Here is a 22379-nt window from a genome sequence, read left to right as displayed (position 1 = left end):
GCTGCTCAAAGGATAAATATGACTTGAGATTTTGTACACTGATAAATACAAATCTGGGCATTGGGTAACTTATCTTATCTTGTGCGGTATTAAACTCTGTTTTAAGTTCACCAATGTAGCTCGCATCTAAAAACTAGTCTCATCTATATGCATTTCAGAAACCACGCTATGAGATCAGGTGGCGTGTCATTGAGTCAGTCAGTCCAGATGGGCATGAGTACATCTATGTGGATCCCATGCAGCTGCCCTATGACACACGCTGGGAGTTCCCACGTGATGGCCTTGTCCTTGGTAAGTCAATAACACTTCCATGTTCCGCCGTCCTCCCGCTGGCTCTTTGACTGGTGGTGATGTAATCGATTGGATTGTGGTCAGGTGCGTTGGCTTGTTTCAGACTGCTGTGGGTGCAGCCTTGTGATACCAGAATTGTCAAGATGTGGTATGTGTGTCTGCACAGCGGTCACTTGGTGGGTTCATAGTGGCTGTGATGAAAGGTGGTTTTTCTTTAACATAAAGCCATAGCGGTGTAGTTGAACAGTCACAGATGTCCTGTTGGCTAGCCATGTGTTAGCCCTGTTGAGTCTGATGATTGGCTGCAACACACAGCTTTAAGAAGCCCTCAGACTGAATGTAAAGAAAATCTGGCAAAAAAAGCCACTTAGTTAAGAGGAAAATGATTGCTTTTTTAAAATAATCATTTATGTGATTTTTATTTTATTTATTTATTTTTTAAATCCAGTGAATTCACTAACAGAGAATATGTGAATCGAAAACAAGGGTTTGTCAGGCTGTGGTGCTGAAAAATAGAGCAACTATTCATTATTATGTAGCAATTACAGTCCACTGAGCTTGCATGTTTCTTGGAGATGTTTTTGCTTACGATTGCAAGAAAACCTATTGAGCTAGCTTGGTAATATTATTTGTTCCCTGAATTGCTCCATTCTCTCAAATCACACCAGATCAACTGTTGTTGTGCAATTGATTATTGCTCAAACTCGGGAAGAAAATACCAAGGCAAACTCTGACATGACTAGAGAACAATCATTGGGTTTCAATAGACCAGTTGTAAATCACATACCAATGACTGATTTGATATGTAAGACCAGACAATGCAAATGTATCCGACTGTGAAATGTTTAGCTTAAAGGTGGGATCAATGGGTTGTAACTGTGAGTCAAATCCCATTTGGTATATTTATTTATTTATTTATTTATTTATTTATTTTTAGTTATTTGGTATTATTTGATTATTATGAGGTCTCCCCACATTCCAGCAGTTGTCACTAAAATAACGGTTTAAAAATATCTCCCTAAATGGGAGACAGAACAAATCTTGTGGATTATCAACCTCCAGCTAGTCAGGACAGTCAACACGATTTACATGGCGTTGCTTGCACGAGAATTCAGGCATGATTTTTTTTTTTTTTAGGTGTGACTTTGGAGGAAATACTGTAGGGAGGGATTATATTTGTTTAAATTTTGAGTTTCAAAACAGCCTCGGCTAACTTTCACCCAAAGCCCTGACCATATCGGTGGAAGGTGTGAAACTTTGCATATGCTAATCAAGCGTATGATTCACTGTCTGAATGTCTGTCACAGGCCGTATTCTGGGCTCAGGGGCCTTTGGGAAGGTGGTGGAAGGCACTGCGTATGGACTCAGTCGTTCTCAGCCAGTAATGAAGGTTGCAGTGAAGATGCTCAAACGTGAGTTAGCTTGCACAATTTTAATAGAGCAAAGAAATATGCTTCATTGTCTATTGGAGCTTTATTTGATCCAGTTTGCTCGAATTTATCTGGCAGATCTTGTGCATGAATGGTTAATTGGTTGGTTGTTTTTTGATTGGTCTCTCAGCAACGGCTCGCTCCAGTGAGAAGCAAGCACTGATGTCGGAGCTGAAGATCATGACTCACCTGGGGCCCCACCTTAACATTGTCAACCTGCTGGGCGCATGCACCAAATCAGGTATACAAACACACGTACAAAAACTGTACCCACACACACTGAGGTGAGTTTATTGCTCTACCATCTTTGCTGATTTAGTGTGATTGTATACCACCTTTCTTTTTACCTTTTTCTCTCTCAGGTCCTATCTACATCATTACCGAGTACTGTTTTTATGGAGACCTGGTGAACTACCTGCATAAGAACAGAGATAGCTTCCTGAGTCGGCAGGCTGAGAAAGGCAAGAAGGACCTGGACATCTTTGGCATCAATCCAGCTGATGAGAGCAGCAGAAGGTTAGCATGCACACACATGCACACACAAACAAGCTGATAAGCTGTGCAGCTTGACAGCTTGTGCAGAGGTTTGATATCCAACTAGTTTTCAACTAGTCACGATAATGGTCCCGTGTGTGTGTGTGTGTGTGTGTGTGTGTGTGTGTGTGTGCCCTCAGCTACGTGATCCTGTCATTTGAGGAGAAAGGAGAATACATGGATATGAAGCAGGCGGACACAATGCAATACGTCCCCATGTTGGAGAGGAGCAATGCCTCCAAATACTTCGACCTTCAGAGAGATGACTATGATCACCCTCCCTCTCACAAACACATCAATGGTAAAACACACACTCGGCAAACTTGCTCTTGCAAGCATCCCACAAAAACATTCAAAACTCATTCTTTCATGCACATGGATATAACACATACTTCCTTGGGTCATTGTACATAACATGGAGATGGTTTTTCTTTCACTTCCGCCAAAGCATTTTATTTGTTTTGGAGTCTTTATTCATTTTCTCATCTTTCTGTATTCCTCTGTTTGCCCTGTTCAGTTTGGCTTGTCTGCATCTGGCTTGACTTGGCAATAATTTTTTTTAAACCCACACCCACCCACACATCTACATACACACTGATGTTTTGGCTGCAATTGTGAAGGCGTCCACCCTCGTTTTTGGGTATGTGATGCATTGCACTCCATGCACCCTGTATTTACTGGAGATAATTGTAGTCTGTGGGGTTTGCTGCATGCTTCACCCAGCCATTACAAGGACCTATATGAGCAGCCTGGTAAAAATGTACTCACAGCTCATGTACAACTGACCAAGGCATCCACACATGCACATACGTTCAAAGAAGTTGTGGGGAAGCTACAGTGTTTAACTTTGTGTGTGTGTGTCCAACAGAAAGTGAGGTAGAAAAGCTTCTCTCGGATGACTGTGAGCGTTTGACCACAATGGATCTTCTTAGCTTCACCTATCAAGTGGCCAGAGGGATGGAGTTCCTGGCCTCCAAAAATGTGAGTCTGAAGCCATAACTGATGCTGGCTGTGTAATAACATAATATTCTCAACGTAAAGCAATAAACGTTATGGAAGCTATTAATTGCCTTGACTTTTAATAATGATTTTCCTCAGATGAGCTTCCGAAACATGCAATTTAGCTAAATATTACTGTACATAAAATAGCTTTCAGATCTACTAGTTAGTAATCTGAAATCCACCACAAAAAAATTGCTGTTTTCTTTGCTTCAACCTGAAGCACTTAACTTTAGTTGATATACTGTAAATGCTACACACACACACACACACACACACACACACACACACACACACACACACACACACACACACACACACACACAATCCTTAAGGGTGCAACTGTTGTTCCAGCCAGTGTTTTTGTGAAACTCCCAACTGACCTGTTTAAATTGTTGGGTTAGGGTGGATTGAGAAAAGCCCAAATCCTCAGAATAGAACATAAGAGCGTGTTTCTGTACATTATGACATGTTATTAAACTATGCTATTGCATATTACTAAAATGTGCTATTAGAGGACCACACATCAGGTATGAATTTAGTTTTGTGGTCATTTAAATACTTCCAGAAATGGTTTGAAGATCATCCCGGAGATTTACTGTTCCCCCCCCCCAGACCACCCTGTAGGATAATGACAGAGTGGATAGAGAATGAAACAATATAAGAATATTCGATCAATATGTTTAGGTATGGTAGTACAGTGTGACCATTGAAACAACGGTTGAAGAATTGATCAAAATCTTGTCTATCAGACTGATAGAAAGATGGAAAGATCCTGTAATTGGATGTAATGTATTTCTGTTATATGCAGTGTGTTCACAGAGATTTGGCGGCTCGAAATGTCCTGTTGTCTCATGGGAAGATTGTGAAGATCTGTGACTTTGGGCTGGCCAGGGACATTATGCACGACAATAACTATGTATCCAAAGGAAGTGTAAGTGTCTCTTCTTTGTGATACGTTTCTGTGTTGAATGTTTCCTACATAAACATACACTGTGATGTGTTCGGTATCAATGCATTTTATGGACTGTTGTTAAAGTTTCTCTCTCTCTCCATACACAGACCTTTCTTCCAGTCAAATGGATGGCCCCTGAGAGCATCTTTGATAACCTGTACACCACTCTGAGTGATGTCTGGTCTTATGGCATTTTACTATGGGAGATCTTTTCTTTGGGTAATATCATCAGTTTCCGGTTATACCTATTTCTGAATATTTTTTGAGATATGAAAATGCATCCTCAATTAATCTTTGCTCATCTTTACTCCGATATATATTTTTGCAGGTGGGACCCCTTACCCTGGCATGATTGTGGACTCCAGCTTCTATAACAAGATCAAGAGTGGCTACAGGATGGCCAAACCTGAGCATGCCTCCAGTGATGTGTAGGTTCAGCTTTGATAACACATTGTTATTTTTGAGTATTGCAAGCTTTCCTGTCTGATTGATGTGTTTGTGTCAATGTAGTTATGAGCTGATGGTGAAGTGTTGGAACAATGAGCCAGAGAAGAGACCCTCATTCCATAGTCTGAGTGACAGTGTGGCCACACTGCTACCATGCGGATACAAGAGGGTAAGATCTCGTAGACCTGTAAGATCTCATACAGTAGGTCCTACCGGTATATGTTATCTTCAGGTATTTTTACTGAATCCTTTCCCAGTTGTTGCCTCTGTTCTTGTGACTGCTTCTCTCTTTTTCCCTTTCTATAAACTTTGAACTTGTGTGCAGCAGTAATCATGTCACCTTGACCATATTCTGCCTAATCCAACTTCCTGTTTCCTGTGGTATTACAGTTTTTCTCAAATGCTAAAACACATTTCACAAACGTTTCCTCTATGTTCCCCAATGTCTAAACACAACACCCTTTTCTAAAGCTACATAAACACAACCACACCTTCTCACTTCAAAACTAAAACTTTCACACTAAAAGAGCAACTCGAAGCTTTCAAAAATGTAAACACTATACACATCATTACACACTACAGCAAAACAATTGAAAACACAATGCTCAATTTGTGAGAAGGTTCTTTGTTTTATAACTGCCAATGCATATTTTTTGAAACTTTACAGTAATGGATCTTAGATCTCTGTAGAGGATTAGGCATTTAGATTTGTGAGTTTCATATGAAGAGTATAAATCTATAGAAAATACTGCATGTACACTACTGTAACACAACTCAATGCAAAAGCAGAATCTATTGCACACAACAGTACTCTTGAAAACATGTTCAGGGTGTGAAGTTTTTTTATTTACTTTATTCACGCCACACACACACACCACAATCACTGTGCGGCATCATGTCGCTGAGCTGCATCGGGCCACATCACCTCATCCACATCGCAGGCTATATTCTCTCTTGCCAGGCACCGTGGGAAAAACGCCCTGGAATGGCACATCCATCTTTGGAAGGCCTCCACTGGGATGTCACCACAGGCCAGCTCCATTGCCCTTAGGAGGTTCTCTCTAGTGTATGGTTGTCTGTCATAAACCTTCCGTCTCCACGATGAGAAGAACTCCTCTATAGGGTTCAGGAAAGGGGAGTAGGGTGGCAGACAGACGTTTAAAAACTGGTTACTGTTGGTGGTGAACCACTCTCTGATTTTGGTTTGTTCTGTGGAAGCGGACATTGTCCCAAATGATCACATAAATGGGATGTGCGGGCCCAGGATGGTGTTGTTGGCGGTCCAGGAGGATGTTTCTTAGCTCCTCTAGGAAGGTGAGGAGACGTTGGGTGTTGTAAGACCCAAGGACAGCATGCCGGTGGACAAGCCCCTCCGAACCCATGGCCGCACAAAGAGTAGTATTACCCCCCGTTGGCCAGGAACCTTAGTGATGGCTCTTTGGCCAATGATGTTACGGCCTCTTTGCCTTCGTTTCTGCAGGTTGAAGCCAGCCTCATCCAGGAAGAGGTACTCATGAGGTCTGGCCATCGCGTCCAACTGTAATATCCTCTGTGAAAATGTGAAAGTGCACAGGTGTTCAGAACAACAGTCAATCAGGTAGCACAGTATTGTCCAGAAGTAATGTAGGCCACTGAGCAACACAGTATGTCCACTAACTGTACTGTGAAGATGGATGTATACTTACTTGCACATACTCTTAACGTAGGTCTTTGTGTCGCTCAGAGTTGTGCTCAAAGGGAACCCTACAGACCTGTTTCATCCGCATCTTTTGGCGCCGGAGAACTCGGTCTATTGTGGCCAAGCTGACATCATCAAGTTGACATTATCGGCAATGACTTTGTCTCTGATCTCCCGGAGTCTGATAAGGTTGTTCTCACGAATCATATCCACAATGAGGGTTTCTTGTGCCGCTGTAAATATGGCAACCCTCCCACCTCTATGTGGCATTCTTTCAACTCTAAAGAAAGAAACATGTGTTGTCAATTGACATGTTTTACAATAACAATTGATTTGAAACCAATAGACTACTTTCACAGGCTTGTAAAACTGTATTGTGACAAAGAAAGCAATAGAGTACAATACCTGTTGTGTTGTCTGAATGCCCTGATAATGGTGGCCACGGTGAACCTACTCAGGTTTGGACGGACTCTTAGTCCTGCTTCAGCCATTGTCATGCCATGGACAATGACATGGTCAATGACTGTTGCTCGCATCTCGTCCGTAATGATGGTGCGAGGTTGTCTTGCTCTTCCTCCTGGACCTTGTTCTCTCCCTCCTGGACCTTGTCCTCTCCCTTGTTGGCCTCCTCCTCTTCCTCGTTGGCCTGCACCTCTTCCTCCTCTGATTTGAACTCCACTTCCTTGTTGGCCTGCTCCTCTTCTTCCATGGCCAGCTCTTCTCCCTCCATGGTCAGCTCCTCTCCCTCCTCTGACTCGAATTCCTTTTCCCCTGACTCTGCCTTCATCCATTGTGTTTGTTTGGAATCTTCAGCAAACTGTGCACTCTGAACTTGCTTTTATACATGTGGTCACAGCATTAGCAACAAGTGTCTTCAATTTTGAGTCGTGTGTAAGTAATGACGCCAGGTGTGTTCATTGTGTTCAAATATTGCTGACTGTGGCAAGCATTTTGCATCACATGAGCTTTCATTTGAGAATATGAGCAGAGTTCTTTTGCAACTTGTGTTTTAGCAAGGAAAAATGTGTTTAGATTTATGAGAACGGAGGATTGTGTTTTGTGAATTGTGTCTTCATGTGAAATGTGTTTATGATATTGGCAAATGATGGCTAGATTTAGTAAATGTGTTTAGACAACTGGTCATTTGGTTTAGAGGATTGGCTTGTGTTTTAGCATTTGAGAAAAACTGTAATATAGTTTGTCAGCTTGAGCACAGAAACTAGGTGTGTGATGCTCAATAACCGCAATTAGTATGCTAACACTCCAACTAGCTAACACCCAACAGAACCAAATCCACCCAGAGTGTTCGTCTGTTAGCTATAATGACTTCCCTAAACATGCACCGCACATGGCACTTCAAAACACAAGCTTCCCAGAGTCACATGGCCAGGGGCTAACTAGATTTTGTAAAAGCACCTTGGGAAGGGGTGTGGTGGAAAATGCAGTTCTTTATAGGTTTTTCCAAATCCTCACAGAACCACAGAGCGGGTGTGTAAATGAAACCGAATGTTTGAATGAACGATGTTTATAGCAGTGTTTAAGGGAATATAATGGAGAATATACAGATTACTATAGAGTAAGTGATAGAATTTCCTTCCCCATTTCTTTCAAGCATTTTTAAACAACAGGAGCACATTTTAATGTTGTAATGGAAGATGTATTTTAGCCATTAGATCTCAAAAGTCTATTGCTTAAGTATATCACTAGTACAACAGTCTTATTACACTGGAATAAGACAATCTCGCCTTCAGCTCATCCTAAACATTAGACTGGAAAGCAGGGCTTTGAACCAGAATTTTTTTCCTATTGGTTCGTTCCGAACAGAAACAGAATTTTAACGTTTCCGGTTTTGGGTTCCACCATTAAATAGACGTTCCCGAACCGGTTAGAACAAAAAAATTTAGTTCCCGGAACGGTTAATTACGTTCCCTGTCAGCGGTTTAACAAATGGCTATAAAGTTATGTCTCTGTCTCATCCAGCTTAAGCCAAATGTAGGCTAATTCTATTACAACCTTCATTAAATAAGACAAGAAATAATTCAAAACAATTATTATTATTTCAAATGTTGGTGATTTGGATTCTCAGTATGTCTTCCCATCTACACAAACAGAAAAAGTGCCAAAAATGAAAGATAATTCGTTTAGTGTGTTACCAAAGGCTAGTCAGGCTCTATAGAGGGCTACCGCATGACGTCACCGCGCCGCGAGATTTTGTTAGGCGCCATATTGGAAGACCAAGTACACATCTATGCAAGTACATACATACATAAAACAAACTACACCTGAAATGTAGCCAGGGCCGGTTCTGCCCTAATCTGGACCCAGGTGCAACATCGCGCAACCCCCCCCCCCCCCCCCCCCCCAAAAAAAAAAAAAAACACCAGTCTAAATCAGGACAACCATCACATAACTATAACTATAAACATTTTATATCAACTATTTTAACTAAATGGGCTATAATAAATAAGCCTGCAGGCAGCCACGGCAGGCTGCCTCAGAAAACTAACCATTCAATGACAACTGAAAGCCTGCAGCCACGGCGGGCTGCCTCAGAAAAGTAACCATTTGTCCTACCTTAAAACTCGTTTTGCATTTTCTGCCTCCTTTTTTGTATTTTCAACCCTCCGTTTATTTTCTTTCCTTTTCTGAAAACCCGATTTGTGTCCAGACATTTTGTTCTGCTACCAACGAACTAACTCGTCAGGTCTCGTCTCTCGAGCCCGCGATGATTCCCGTGGGAAGGGCAACAATTGATACATTTTTACAAACAGCCAATAGGGAGGTTGCAACGTTCAGGCTCTTCTTTGCTCAGACACTCAGTAATGGAGACGTGATAGTAGTCCACCTTCCCGCTCTCTCCATTCAGTCAGCGAACGTCACACAGGAAGTGAACCCCAGCGGGTCATAGAAACTTGCGCAGGAGAAGAATGACTTTTTTATTTGTAGGCTACGGAAACTTTGAGGAACGAAATAAAAACTGGTATTAACCGGTTACCATTATTTTTAATAAGCGTTTCTGTTCCGGAACATAAAAAATAATAAAGTTTCTGGTTTCGTTTCTGCTCCATGTGAAATAGAAAAAGTTCCCGGTTTTCGTTTTCGTTCCTTGAACCGGTTCAAAGCCCTGCTGGAAAGGCATACAAATGGGTCAGAATTGGCCAGCTGAATAATAGCACATGTTTGTGTCTGTGCAGAGCTACGAGCGAGTAAATAACGACTTCCTGAAGAGCGACCACCCAGCAGTGACCCGCATGCAGTGTGTGCAGAGCGATGAGACCTATTTGGGTGTGGCCTATAAGAACCAATGCAAGATGAGGGAGCGTGAAAGCGGCTTCGAAGAGCAGAGACTAAGCTCAGACAGTGGCTATATCATCCCACTGCCCGACCTTGACCCCCTTTCCGACGAAGAATACACCAAAAGGAACCGTCACAGGTAGAAGGCCTACACCTGGCTGTTCACTTACAGAATGTGGAATATTTATTATATTCTGTAAAAATGGAATAAAATATGCTGTAATGCATACATTAATAAAAATAATGTATGCGGGTAATAACTGTACTGTTATTAAATTAGCACAAAAGGAAGGATTTTTAAATGGTCTGATATTGTTTTTGGTCAGATATCTGGACAAATACTTGGATTAAATGCCTGCTAAATTATACAGTGCCCTCCACAATTATTGGCACCCCTGGGAACGTTTAGTAAAAAGGGTTAGAAAAAAAATCCACCATTTGGTGAAGTAGCTTCAGCTTACACTGAAAAAAAATGAAAAGAATCCAAACTTTAATCGAATTAAATTTATTCAGAGAAAAACAAATCCCTCATCAAGAAATAATTATTTTCAACAAAAGCACATGTACCACTATTATTGGCACCCCAGATGTAATACTTTGTACAATCTCCCTTTGCCAGTAAAACAGCACTGAGTCTTCTCCTATAACATTTTATAAGGTTGGAGAGACAGAGCAGGGCATCTGAGACCATTCCTCTTTACACAATCTCTCCAGATCACTCAGGGTTCTAGGCCCTCTCTTGTACGCTCTCCTCTTCAGCTCAGCCCACAGATTTTCAATGGGGTTCAGGTCAGGGGACTGAGATGACCATGGCAGAAGCTTGATTCTGTGCTCAGCGAACCATTTTTGTGTTGATTTGGACATATGCTTCGGATCATTGTCCCGCTGGAAGATCCAATGATGATCCAGTTTTAGTTTCCTGGCAGAGGCAGCCAGGTTCTGATTTACAATGTCTTAATATTTCATGGAGCCCATGATGCCATGTACTCCTAACAAGGTGTCAGGGCCTTTGGAGGAAAAACATGGTTCCAGTCAGAGTTGTAGTAGCATTTTGCAAACTCCAGGTACTGATGCTTGTGGTTAGCTGACAGAAAATGATTTTTTTTTTTTAAATTGTATACCTTCCAAATAATCTTTTGGCATGGGGGTGTTGTCTAATGGTGGTTTTGAAAACTTTGAAAAGACTTTGAAACTGTTGGTATCACTCACCAACAGTAATCTCATCTCATCTCATCTCATTATCTCTAGCCGCTTTATCCTTCTACAGGGTCGCAGGCAAGCTGGAGCCTATCCCAGCTGACTACGGGCGAAAGGCGGGGTACACCCTGGACAAGTCGCCAGGTCATCACAGGGCTGACACATAGACACAGACAACCATTCACACTCACATTCACACCTACGGTCAATTTAGAGTCACCAGTTAACCTAACCTGCATGTCTTTGGACTGTGGGGGAAACCGGAGCACCCGGAGGAAACCCACGCGGACACAGGGAGAACATGCAAACTCCGCACAGAAAGGCCCTCGCCGGCCCCGGGGCTCGAACCCAGGACCTTCTTGCTGTGAGGCGACAGCGCTAACCACTACACCACCGTGCCGCCCCCAACAGTAATCCTTGGGGATTTTTTTTTTTTTTTTTTGCCTCTCTTACCTTCCTCCTTACTGACTGTGGGGGCAAAATAAATTTGGGTCCTCTTCCAGGCAAGGTTGCAACAGTTCCAGTTGATGTCCACTTTTTTTTGCGACCCCGTAGAACAGGATAAAGCGGCTAGAGATGATGAGATGAGTAGAAATGGACATTTTCAGGCAAGTAGCTGTTTGTTTGTTTTTGTTTGTTTTTAAATAACTATTCCCTGACTTATGAAGGTCAACACACTTCTCCCTCATTTGATTTGTGTGTTTTCTTATCTTTGTCATGTTAATGAATGACTGACTAACTTTGTGTCCGAAATCGCTCACTCATTCACTACTCCCTACTCACTATATAGGGAATTACTATAAAGAGGACTATTATAGTGAGCTCATTGGTAAAATGAAAAAAAAAAAAGTTTCGGACACTTGTCCATCGCACTGGTATTTACGTCATTACTGTCGCACAATTTTAAATGTACCAGATCAGTTGGCTGGTGGGTTTTCAAAACAATAAATACATGCATGTATTTATCACAAAATACATATTATACTGAACTTATTTCCCACATTAATAAATACAAAGTAACTGCATCTTTCAGTTCTTTTAAATCAAGACTGAATACTTTCTTCTTTGCCGCTGCCTTTTATTAAGTCAAATTTGAGAGTTTTAATTTGATTTTTTTCAGCACAACCACAATGCATGATGAGATATATTGCTTGGTTAGTGACCATTGGTTGTACACTACTTTTCGTGATGCATTGTGGGATACTTTGAGTGCACTATATAGGGTGTAATAATCCTCACTATCGTTTCGGACAGCACTACAAAATGGCATCCTCACTTTGTAGTGCCCTATATAGTGAGTAGGAGCAATTTCGGACACAGGGTAAGGGAATTTGGCCTCTGTCACCTCATATTTGTTCTCCAGTTAATCAGGAAGTCATGGATTCCAGCTTGAAAGTTCCTACACCCTCCAATCAACTGAAAAATAGACAATTTAAAAGGGAAACATGCTTCAGTTACATTGTGCTCACTATCATTTCAAAAATTTGAAAATTATTTATTAATAAGGGATTTGTTTTTCTCTGAATACATTTATTTCAATTAAAGGTTGGATTTTTCTCTTTTTTTTCAGTGTGAGATGAAGCTACTTCACCAAAAGGTGGATTTTTTCAAAACTTTTTTTTTTCATTAATCTTTACAAGGGGAGCCAATAATCATGGAGGTCACTGGATTTCAAATGTGAATCAATTATATAACCTTTTATTTAAATAGTTCAACTAAATTAACCTTACATTCTTGACTAAATGAAATGCACTATTGAAATATATCAAGGTAACAAACACTGACTTACTCAAGGAACAAAGCACAATGGACAATAACAACAGGGTTATGTGATTTTAGATTATTTTCATATCACAGCAAATCGTGAAGTGTTTTATTCCTTTAATACCACAGCAATTTGTGAACAACTGCACATCTTTAACTTTATTAGTGATCAACCTGTTGTAGTTTCTGTCTGTTGATAGTTACATTAACTTGTTTCATGGAACATTAAATGTTCCACAAAAAATCAGTTGATTTATTAGTCCCTGAGACTGAGGTCCTGTCCACACGGCAATGGATTCAGGTGACTCCGATACAACTGCTTATCGTTTAGGCCTGGTGTCCACACGGCACCGGCATTTTGGGTGCCCAAAATGCAATCTTTTTGAGAACGGGTTCCAGAGTGGAAAGATCTGGCAACGTTGCCGTCGTGAAGTCATCTGGATGAGTAGAACGGATTTGTTTACGATGACATCACAACCACATGACTGTCAGTGCTTCACGCCGGGTAGAAGTGTAACGAACTCGATGCGAGTTGTCAACAAATCCTATAACTTGGTTCATGAAACGCGCTTACAAAATATTTTCACTGTGAATATTTATTGTGTAATGGTGCAGAGAGAGAGAGACTCTGCTCTTAGGGCAGAGTCAATCCCGCCAGCAAAAATAGGGGAAAAAAAAAGAGCGATCTCACCTCTTCAGATGTTGGTTTAAATCCTACAATACATTCCTCAAAAAGGGCGTAGAAGAGCAAATTAATCCATCAACGTGTAGCATTCAATTTATTCCGGACCATTAAAGACGCCGCCTTCCGCGTAGACTCATACGTCATCCTTGCCGCCATATTGGATAGGTCAAAGCGGAGAATAAAGATTCATGTGCTGCGTTTAACTGTACCAACAGGTTTACCGTCCAAACGAGATCACATGGGATTACCTTTCACAGGTGAGAAACAAGTTAATCCATCAACATGTAGCATTCAATTTATTCCGGACCATTAAAGACGCCGCCTTCCGCGTAGAATCATACGTCATCCTCGCCGCCATATTGGATAGGTCAAAGTGGAGAATAAAGATTAGCTGCGTTTAACTGTACCAACAGGTTTGCTGTCCAAACGAGATCACATGGGATTACCTTTCACAGGTGAGACTGGAAAAATACTTTTCATTGTATTTGGTCATTATAATGTAATTTTACGAACAGATTTTCCTGACTTTGTGGCTAATATGAAGTCTCGCGCATAATAGTTTTATGCGCATGCGTCCTTACTTCTTCTATTGTTCTGGTGTCTCCGAAGGGACCGTCTTACAGCGCCCCTAGAGGTGTGGCATGTGTATTGCATCGTTTTCAGCAAGCGTTGCATTGCCATATGGACCTGATATTTTACTGATCGTTGCCCATTTGGACGCGATATATTTTTAAATAACATCTCATTGCCGTTGTCGTGTGGATGTAGCCTGAGTTGTGACAATAGAAACAATAACGATTAGAATGGGCACACAAATAAAAACCTATTATTTGAATTACAGCTAGCCCTGAAAATGAATCAACTCCTCCTGACCAATCAGATTCAAGAATTTGTGTCCAGGCCGATGATGATGATTATTATTATTATTATTATTATTATGTATGAGAAGGAGTAAAATAATTAACGATCTGTTTGTGTGGTGTGTTTCTAGCTCTCAGACATCTGAGGAGAGTGCTATAGAGACAGGTTCGAGCAGCTCCACCCTGCCCAAGCGGGAAGGAGAGACTTTGGAGGATATTACACTGCTGGATGAGATGTGCCTGGACTCGGGGGATCTGGTGGAGGACAGCTTCCTGTGAGAATGAGGCAAAGAGAGAAAAAGAGGATGAGAGAGACCTTATTTAGCAATTCATCCAAAAGGGAGGAGGGGAAAAGGGCTAAAATGCAAGCATCAATACAAGAACTCTTCTGAATAGCCCTTTTCTATCTCCCACCTGTTCTCTGAACTCTTGCTCCCCTGTGAAAAAAGAGACTCTTCACTGCCTGGATGTCCTGTGAAGGTCAGCTATAATTAGAGACAGCGTCCTCTACTGGCTCAGAGGATGGTCTGGTAAAAGACTATGTGCGTACTCAAACTATGAGGAATAAGGAAATACAGAATATTAACATTTTGTATAGAATTTATTTTGATGGGCATTCAGTACAGTGAATTAAGCAGGAATGTATCAAGATCTGAGCATACTATTTTATATTCCATAACCAGTTGATTTACAAATGAGTCAGTCTGAGCTTTCAATGACCACTACCAAAGTCCTTATAGGCACCACTTGGCAGCCATCTTGGTAACGCCCCCAAGAAGTTATTTCAGGCTAACGAGGTCACGTCCCAATCTAAATTAATGGGGAGAGAGCCATAACTGCACTTATCAATGCCCACTGTGACATAAAAACTGCATGTATAGAGTTTGCAGTCAAATCTGATAAAAACCACTTCAAAAATTTGGTGACTTTTCCCCAAAATAAGATTTAAAAAGCTCCCCTGCCCCCAAAGGTTATACTTCTATTACGCATGCACAAGGATGCTATGTGCAACAACACGATTGGTTTAATATGTTTCCCGGTTTGGCTGTTATAATGCAGATGATTGGCTTTTTGGGGGAAGAGGCAAGATATGTGCATACAACAACCATCTTTGGCATTACAGACTTCTTTAGATTTCTTTTCAGGATTCTTTAAGTGGTTTGTCTCCTCTCTTAATATGTCTCTGCCACTACACCTGGACAAAAGAACTGACCTGATGTAGTTTTTTCCATTCACATTCCACTCACATCCATTTCCCAGTACACTGCATTAAAAAGCACAAACTTATCTTTTTTTTTTTAATACTACATATATAGATCCTGAAGCTAATCATACAGTATATCGTCCATGACACAATAAGTGCAGCAGTTTGAGTTAGATTTTTTTTTTACATATTACTGAGTATAAATGTGTAATATTTTGTGAATATTGGGAAGGGAAGGGAGACGTTTTTATGGTCCTAGATGAAGAAAACTGCAATATTGCTTTGACTTTTGTAGATCACACAAACCTCACATTATTGCAACTTTGACACATTACAGTAAAACCATACCAAAGTGTGGATCAAAGATTAAACATTCTGTTCAGTGTATCAAGCAGAAGCGATGGCAATATTCCAAGATTTTTACCAGTGTTACAGTACACAGAAACTGTGTTTTTACCCTGTGGCAGTGATGAACTAATCACTTCAGTGACAGGATAAACCATGTGGTAGCTTGATTGGCATTTAAAGGCCAAATGTTGACAATAAGCTGGAATGTTTTGACGTTCTGTATAAAATAATGCAACATAGTCATCTATTTACGATTTCAATACTCTGAACCTAAAATATATTACAGTGGCTGGTTTAGATGTACCCAAAGGTGTCCTTTCATACTTTCAGCTTTCTTTTAAAGCTTTAGACCTGTTAGCACAATAACCGTAGTAATATTGTTACTTAGCAAGGAAGAGCGCTACGGGGAAAAAAAAGAAGAAAAAAACCTTCTTTGCAAGAGGAAACATCTTGAATATAGTTGTCTAATATTTCTTATAAGATTACAAGAACCCAAAGATTATTAAACTTATTTCTAGACATTTTCTACAAAGTTTAAGGTTTAAAATGCCTTATTCTGTTGGCAGATAGTTTTTTCTTGCTTCTTCTTCTGTTAGACATACATAAATGCTTAAATAAAATAATTAAATGTGAAATCAGTAAAAAAAAAAAAATCTATAAATAGGTATAATAATCATATTTGTTTTTATTGTAATCTTATGATCTATTAGATGTGTTTCCTATTTCCTATTGATATTTTCACCTGATGTCATATTTTGCATTGAGAGGGTCTGTGGTGTTCATAATATTATATTACTAACATGCAAAAGATGCTTATCCGCAGACAATATTGAAATTCCGTTCTGATCCTGTGCACTGATGCTGGACACTATGGGCCATAAAACCCTGGTATTCCAGGTTTTACATATAAACCGAAACCTACAGTGTATATATACACCAACAAACGTCCAGCCTCGGTGCATATAACGTCTAAAGCTGAGCTGATTTCCATCTCACCTGTTGTGTACAGTCGTCCTGAAGCATGGTAGAGAGTCTCTGTGTAGCTAATTTGATGTTATACATCACTGCACGGATTAAATGGGTTTTTCAATGTATAGTTCTCAATGTAAGAATCCAGCAATCCACTGCCTCCCTCTGAGTGTATATCCACTGTGATCTACTCAATGGGCATGAAGAAAAAAAAACTGTTGCACTTTTTAGACCCTTCTTTTGTTACTTTTTTCTATCATTGTATGTTTGTTTGAAGAGTTTATATAATGAGCAAATACATTTCATGAGATTTATTTGGTTTTAAAATGCCTCCAGTTTCTGATCTAAAGACAGCAGACTGAGTGTTGTACAGGAAGAGACGGTTAATAGAAGAGTGGTATGAATTATACTCCATGGTACAGTATGTGTAATAATAGGTAGTTATTCGCAGTACAAGATGTTATCCTCCTGTTTTATTATGAGTTACATCTATGTCCATTCAGATGATTTATATTTCAATAAATGAGATTTAATAATATGATTTGTGTTTGGTATTTTTGTCTTTTGGTGTGTGTGTGTGTGTGTGTGTGTGTGTGTGTGTGTGTGTGTGTGTTTATTTTCTTGTATATCTTGGTGGGTACTAAATGTTCCCACAATGATAGAATCTGAGAGTTCTGACATTTGATTGGTAGCAAAGTGGAAATTAGTACTTTCTTTGCTGTTATAATAACCTAACCTCTTCTGGGAAGGCTTTTCAATAGATTTTGGAGTGTGGCTGTGGAAACTTATGTTCATTCAGCTTCAGAGCATTAGTGAGATCAGGCACTGATGTTGGTGATGAGGTCTGGGGTGCAGTCAGTGTTCTAGTTCATCTGAAAGATGTTCAGTGGGTTTGAGGTCAGGGCTCATTTAAGTTCTGTGACAAAACATGTCTTCATGGAGCTCATTTTGTCCACAGGTGCACTGTCATGCTGGAACAGGTTTGGGCTCCAAAGTTCCAGTTAAAGGAAATTGTAAAGCAACAGTATACAAAGACATCCTATATAATTGCTTCCAAATTTATGACAACAGTTTGGGGAAGAAGCCCTGGATGACCTGGTGACTTGTCCAGGGTGTACCCCGCCTTTCGCCCGTAGTCAGCTGGGATAGGCTCCAACTTGCCTGCGACCCTGTAGAACAGGATAAAGCAGCTAGAGATAATGAGATGAGATGAGTTTGGGGAAGAACCACATATGGATGTGATGGTCAGGTTTCTACACAGTGTAGCAACTCCATCCCTTTCTCTGCCTCTCTTTGTTGTATCAGGACAGACATTTGTCGTCAATGTACTTAGGCTGAAATAACATGGAGCATCCTGAATGCAGTTTTTAGCTCATCCGGCTGCAGGCCAGGCCAGATGAGCTTATGCGATCACGCGTTGTCTGTCTGTCGGCGTCCATCCACAATTTACAAAACATTGCTACTCCTTCTACAGGATTGATTGAATTTTGATCAAACTTACATATAATGTTCCCCAGGTGGGTGTGCATAAAAATTGTCAAGATGGTGGCGCCACCTGTCATATTTATGATTTTATGGGCGTCTTGGCCTGTAAAAGCTACAGCCTCATTGAGGCTTTTTTTTTTTTTGAAGTAAGTAATATTTAGCAGACTGTAATAAAATCTATAACAGAGTAATGTGTTTATATTGCATATATAAGTAAGCTACTCTATTTCTTGCTCATTGTTATTTGGTGCTATACACCACTGATTATTACTTTGCCTTTTATACTTAAACGGCTCAATAAAAAAAAAATAATAATATCGGGCGGCACTGTGGTGTAGTGGTTAGCGCTGTCGCCTCACAGCAAGAAGGTCCGGGTTCGAGCCCCGTGGCCGGCGAGGGTCTTTCTGTGCAGAGTTTGCATGTTCTCCCCGTGTCCGCGTGGGTTTCCTCCGGGTGCTCCGGTTTCCCCCACAGTCCAAAGACATGCAGGTTAGGTTAACTGGTGACTCTAAATTGACCGTAGGTGTGAATGTGAGTGTGAATGGTTGTCTGTGTCTATGTGTCAGCCCTGTGATGACCTGGCGACTTGTCCAGGGTGTACCCTGCCTTTCGCCCGTAGTCAGCTGGGATAGGCTCCAGCTTGCCTGCGACCCTGTAGAACAGGATAAAGCGGCAAGAGATGATGAGATGAGATAATAATATCCTCATCATCTTTGGATTAGTTTATGTTGGTACTATATGCACTGCACCACTAGAGGGCGATATTCATCAAATTTACAGAGCTGTCCCTCACTGTCGAACTGTGTGTTCTGTATATATTTGTAATATGGTCAGAGGTGGGTGGCCCGGTGGTGTAGTGGTTAGCGCTGTCGCCTCACAGCAAGAAGGTTCGGGTTCGAGCCCCGTGGCCGGCGAGGGCCTTTCTGTGCGTACTTTGCATGTTCTCCCCGTGTCCGCGTGGGTTTCCTCCGGGTGCTCCGGTTTCCCCCACAGTCCAAAGACATGCAGGTTAGGTTAACTGGTGACTCTAAATTGACCGTAGGTGTGAATGTGAGTGTGAATGGTTGTCTGTGTCTATGTGTCAGCCCTGTGATGACCTGGCGACTTGTCCAGGGTGTACCCCGCCTTTCGCCTGTAGTCAGCTGGGATAGGCTCCAGCTTGCCTGTGACCCTGTACAACAGGATAAAGTGGCTAGAGATGATGAGATGAGACCCTTTGCTGTAAAAAAAAAAATACAAATCTCAGTTACAATTAGTGCAGTTTTATAAGGAAATGAGCTGATGTTTTACTGAGTATCTTGTAGAACCAGTCACAGTTCTGGAGCCGTTGACATTTGCTTCTTATTTTTAGAGACGAGAGAGATGTACACTCAAGTACAGACTTAAGCACACAGTGAAATTTAACCTCTTCATTTAACCAATCTGAAGCGGTGAAAACACACACACACACACACATACCCAGAGCAGTGGGCAGCTATGCTACAGCGCCTGGGGAGCAGTTGGGAGTTAGGTGCCTTCCTCAAGGGCACTTCAGCCCAAGGGCACCCCATGTTAACCTAACCACATGTATTTGGACTGTGGGGGAAACCGGAGCACCCAGAGGAAACCCACACAGACACGGGGAGAACATGCAAACTCCACACAGAAAGGCCCCTGTCGGCCACTGGGCTTGAACCCAGAACCTTCTTGCTTTGAGGTGACAGTGCTAACCACTACACAACTGTGCTGCCTTGGATTTTTGCAACAAAACCCAGCAGCCTTCATGATGTTTTTTTTTGGTCTGAAAAGTGTCACTTATATTGTATTCTGCTTTCTTTACTGACAATACAATCATTTTTCAGTAACATTTAATTTTATGTTAGAAAACTAACATTTGGAAATCTAAAATGTTTTTGCACTGACTAGATAATGTAGAAGTCATAAAATAAAAATCTATAATAAAATTTGTACTAAAAACATTCAAAGGATCCACATTTGAACATCTGAAGGATCCGACCCTTCCTCACCACCTACTCTACTCAGCTCCTGGTCCAAGTGCTGATCCTCTCCTGCTTGGACTACTGCAACTCTTTCCTCGTCGGCCTTCCAGCATCTGCCACCAGACCCCTGCAGCTCATCCAGAATGCTGCAGCCCACCTGGTCTACAACCTCCCTCATTCCTCCCACGTTACTCCTCTGCTTGCTGCCCTTCACTGGCTGCCTGTCGCAGCTCGTATCAAATTTAAGACTTTGGTGCTAGCTTACCAGGCAGTCAAGGGGTCAGGTCCAGCATACCTCCAGAGATTGATAGATTTGGGATAAAATTAGCTCATGTTTAAAGTCATTCAAATTCTGTAAAGCTGCTTTGTGACAATGTCTATTGTTAAAAGCTCTATAAAAATAAACTTGACTTGATCCGACCCTACACGCCAGCCAAATCCCTATGCTCCGCTGCTACTGGTCACCTGGTCCTTCCTCCTCTCTGCTTCTGCTCAGCCTACTCAAGACTGCTGTCTGTCCTGGCTCCCCATTGGTGGAATGACCTTCCCATTGCGGTCAGAACTGATCACCTTCAAGCGCAGACTGAAGACCCAGGTCATAGTGTTAGCTGTTGGGGGTTTTGTATTTCTCAGTTTAGTTGTACTTTGTCAATTCATTTGTGTGATTGAATTATTTTGTTTTCCTTGGCTGTTTGCTGATTGTTTTTACTTCAACAGGATATTACACTAAGTATTATTCTGTCACTTGTTCAGTTGGCAGTAGAAATTTCTCGTCTAGAAGTTCAGCACTTCTTGTACCTGACTTTTGCACTTGTTATACGTCGCCCTGGATAAGAGTGTCTGCTAAATGCCTGTAATGTATTGGAATGTTAAAAAAAAGATAGTGTGTCAAAGACTTTGGCACAGTACTGTGTGTATTTTTATTCAAATCCCCCCTGAAATTATTCACAGAATAGGAATTAATCAGAAAAAAAATCTCTCAGGCGCCAACAGCTAGATTAGTTAGATGGAGTCCATAGATTCTGGGAGCCTCTGCTTGTCTGGCACCAGCTTTTGTGTATCATGAATTTATACTAGAGTTATGACTGATAGAGCAGGATCATTTTCATTTGGAATGAACTGTGTTTTCTTTATCTGGGTGAATATAATAATAATAATAATAATAATAATAATGGGGTGGCACGGTGGTGTAGTGGTTAGCACTGTCGCCTCACAGCAAGAAGGTCCGGGTTCGAGCCCCGTGGCCGGCGAGGGCCTTTCTGTGTGGAGTTTGCATGTTCTCCCCGTGTCCGCGTGGGTTTCCTCCGGGTGCTCCGGTTTCCCCCACAGTCCAAAGACATGCAGGTTAGGTTAACTGGTGACTCTAAATTGACCGTAGGTGTGAATGTGAGTGTGAATGGTTGTCTGTGTCTATGTGTCAGCCCTGTGATGACCTGGCGACTTGTCCAGGGTGTACCCCACCTTTCGCCTGTAGTCAGCTGGGATAGGCTCCAGCTTGCCTGCGACCCTGTAGAAGGATAAAGCGGCTAGAGATGATGAGATGAGATGAGATTTTTAAAAAAGGCTCCAGGCATTGCCTTCTAGATAACTGAAAACAATCTTGTTGAAAAAAATGTTTGAGACTGTGTATGTGTGTGGGTGGGTGGGTGTGTGTGTTATGCAAAGCACTGAGCTACAGTCAAAGCAAGATGGCATCTGTCAGCCCTCCATGAAAATGAGAATCAGTTAAAGTGCAACTCATGAGAAGTAGCTGAGCTGAGTCCAAAAGACAAACAAAAGAGAATCAAGTAGAGACATGTACAAGTGTGCACAAGTGTCTGGGGTTGTAACTGTGAGTATGTAGGGATGTTTACTATACTGCATGGCCAGTAAATCTCCAGGCATGTATGTCATACTGAGCCACAAAAGGTCTCTTTCCAGTAACTGTGCACTAAATCTAAATGGAAGGATATACTGTATGTATTTCCTGTATTCATCATCCAGGAAGTTCACTTTTTCTTCACTTTTTTCCACTTTGCCCATGTTTGTAGGCTGCACTGTATAAGAGCTGTTGCTAAATAACTAAATGCAAATATAACCAATAAATGGTAAATGTTTAATATGGTGTAGTTTCCTGTCATCGGGTGGCATGGTGGTGTAGTGGTTAGCACTGTCGCCTCACAACAAGAAGATTCTGGGTTCGAGCCCAGTGGCCAATGGGGGCCTTTTTGTGTGGAGTTTGCATGTTCTCTGTTCTCCCTGTGTCTGCATGGGTTTCCTC

At 41.4% G+C, this 22379-nt stretch overlaps 1 protein-coding gene across 2 annotated transcripts in view; it reads left to right on the top strand.

The window, feature by feature from the left end:
• pdgfra (platelet-derived growth factor receptor, alpha polypeptide) overlaps window positions 1-17196 on the top strand; it is a 33300-nt gene extending 16104 nt beyond the window's left edge. For both annotated transcript variants that reach the window (XM_060917389.1, XM_060917391.1), the window contains exons 18-29: window positions 159-291; window positions 1599-1703; window positions 1852-1962; window positions 2084-2237; window positions 2396-2556; window positions 3124-3236; window positions 4066-4188; window positions 4317-4428; window positions 4538-4637; window positions 4720-4825; window positions 9529-9767; window positions 14266-17196. In XM_060917389.1, coding sequence (XP_060773372.1) covers window positions 159-291; window positions 1599-1703; window positions 1852-1962; window positions 2084-2237; window positions 2396-2556; window positions 3124-3236; window positions 4066-4188; window positions 4317-4428; window positions 4538-4637; window positions 4720-4825; window positions 9529-9767; window positions 14266-14413 — 1605 coding nt within the window. In that variant the 3' untranslated portion in view covers window positions 14414-17196. The remainder of the gene's footprint in view (window positions 1-158; window positions 292-1598; window positions 1704-1851; window positions 1963-2083; window positions 2238-2395; window positions 2557-3123; window positions 3237-4065; window positions 4189-4316; window positions 4429-4537; window positions 4638-4719; window positions 4826-9528; window positions 9768-14265) is intronic.
• The last annotated feature ends 5183 nt before the right edge of the window (window positions 17197-22379 follow it).

Source organism: Neoarius graeffei, chromosome 3, assembly GCF_027579695.1.
Source record: "Neoarius graeffei isolate fNeoGra1 chromosome 3, fNeoGra1.pri, whole genome shotgun sequence".
In the NCBI taxonomy this organism is placed as follows: Eukaryota; Metazoa; Chordata; class Actinopteri; order Siluriformes; family Ariidae; genus Neoarius; species Neoarius graeffei.
The sequence above is the reverse complement of the archived record's forward strand: the minus strand, read 5'-3'. Positions and strand labels throughout refer to the sequence as shown.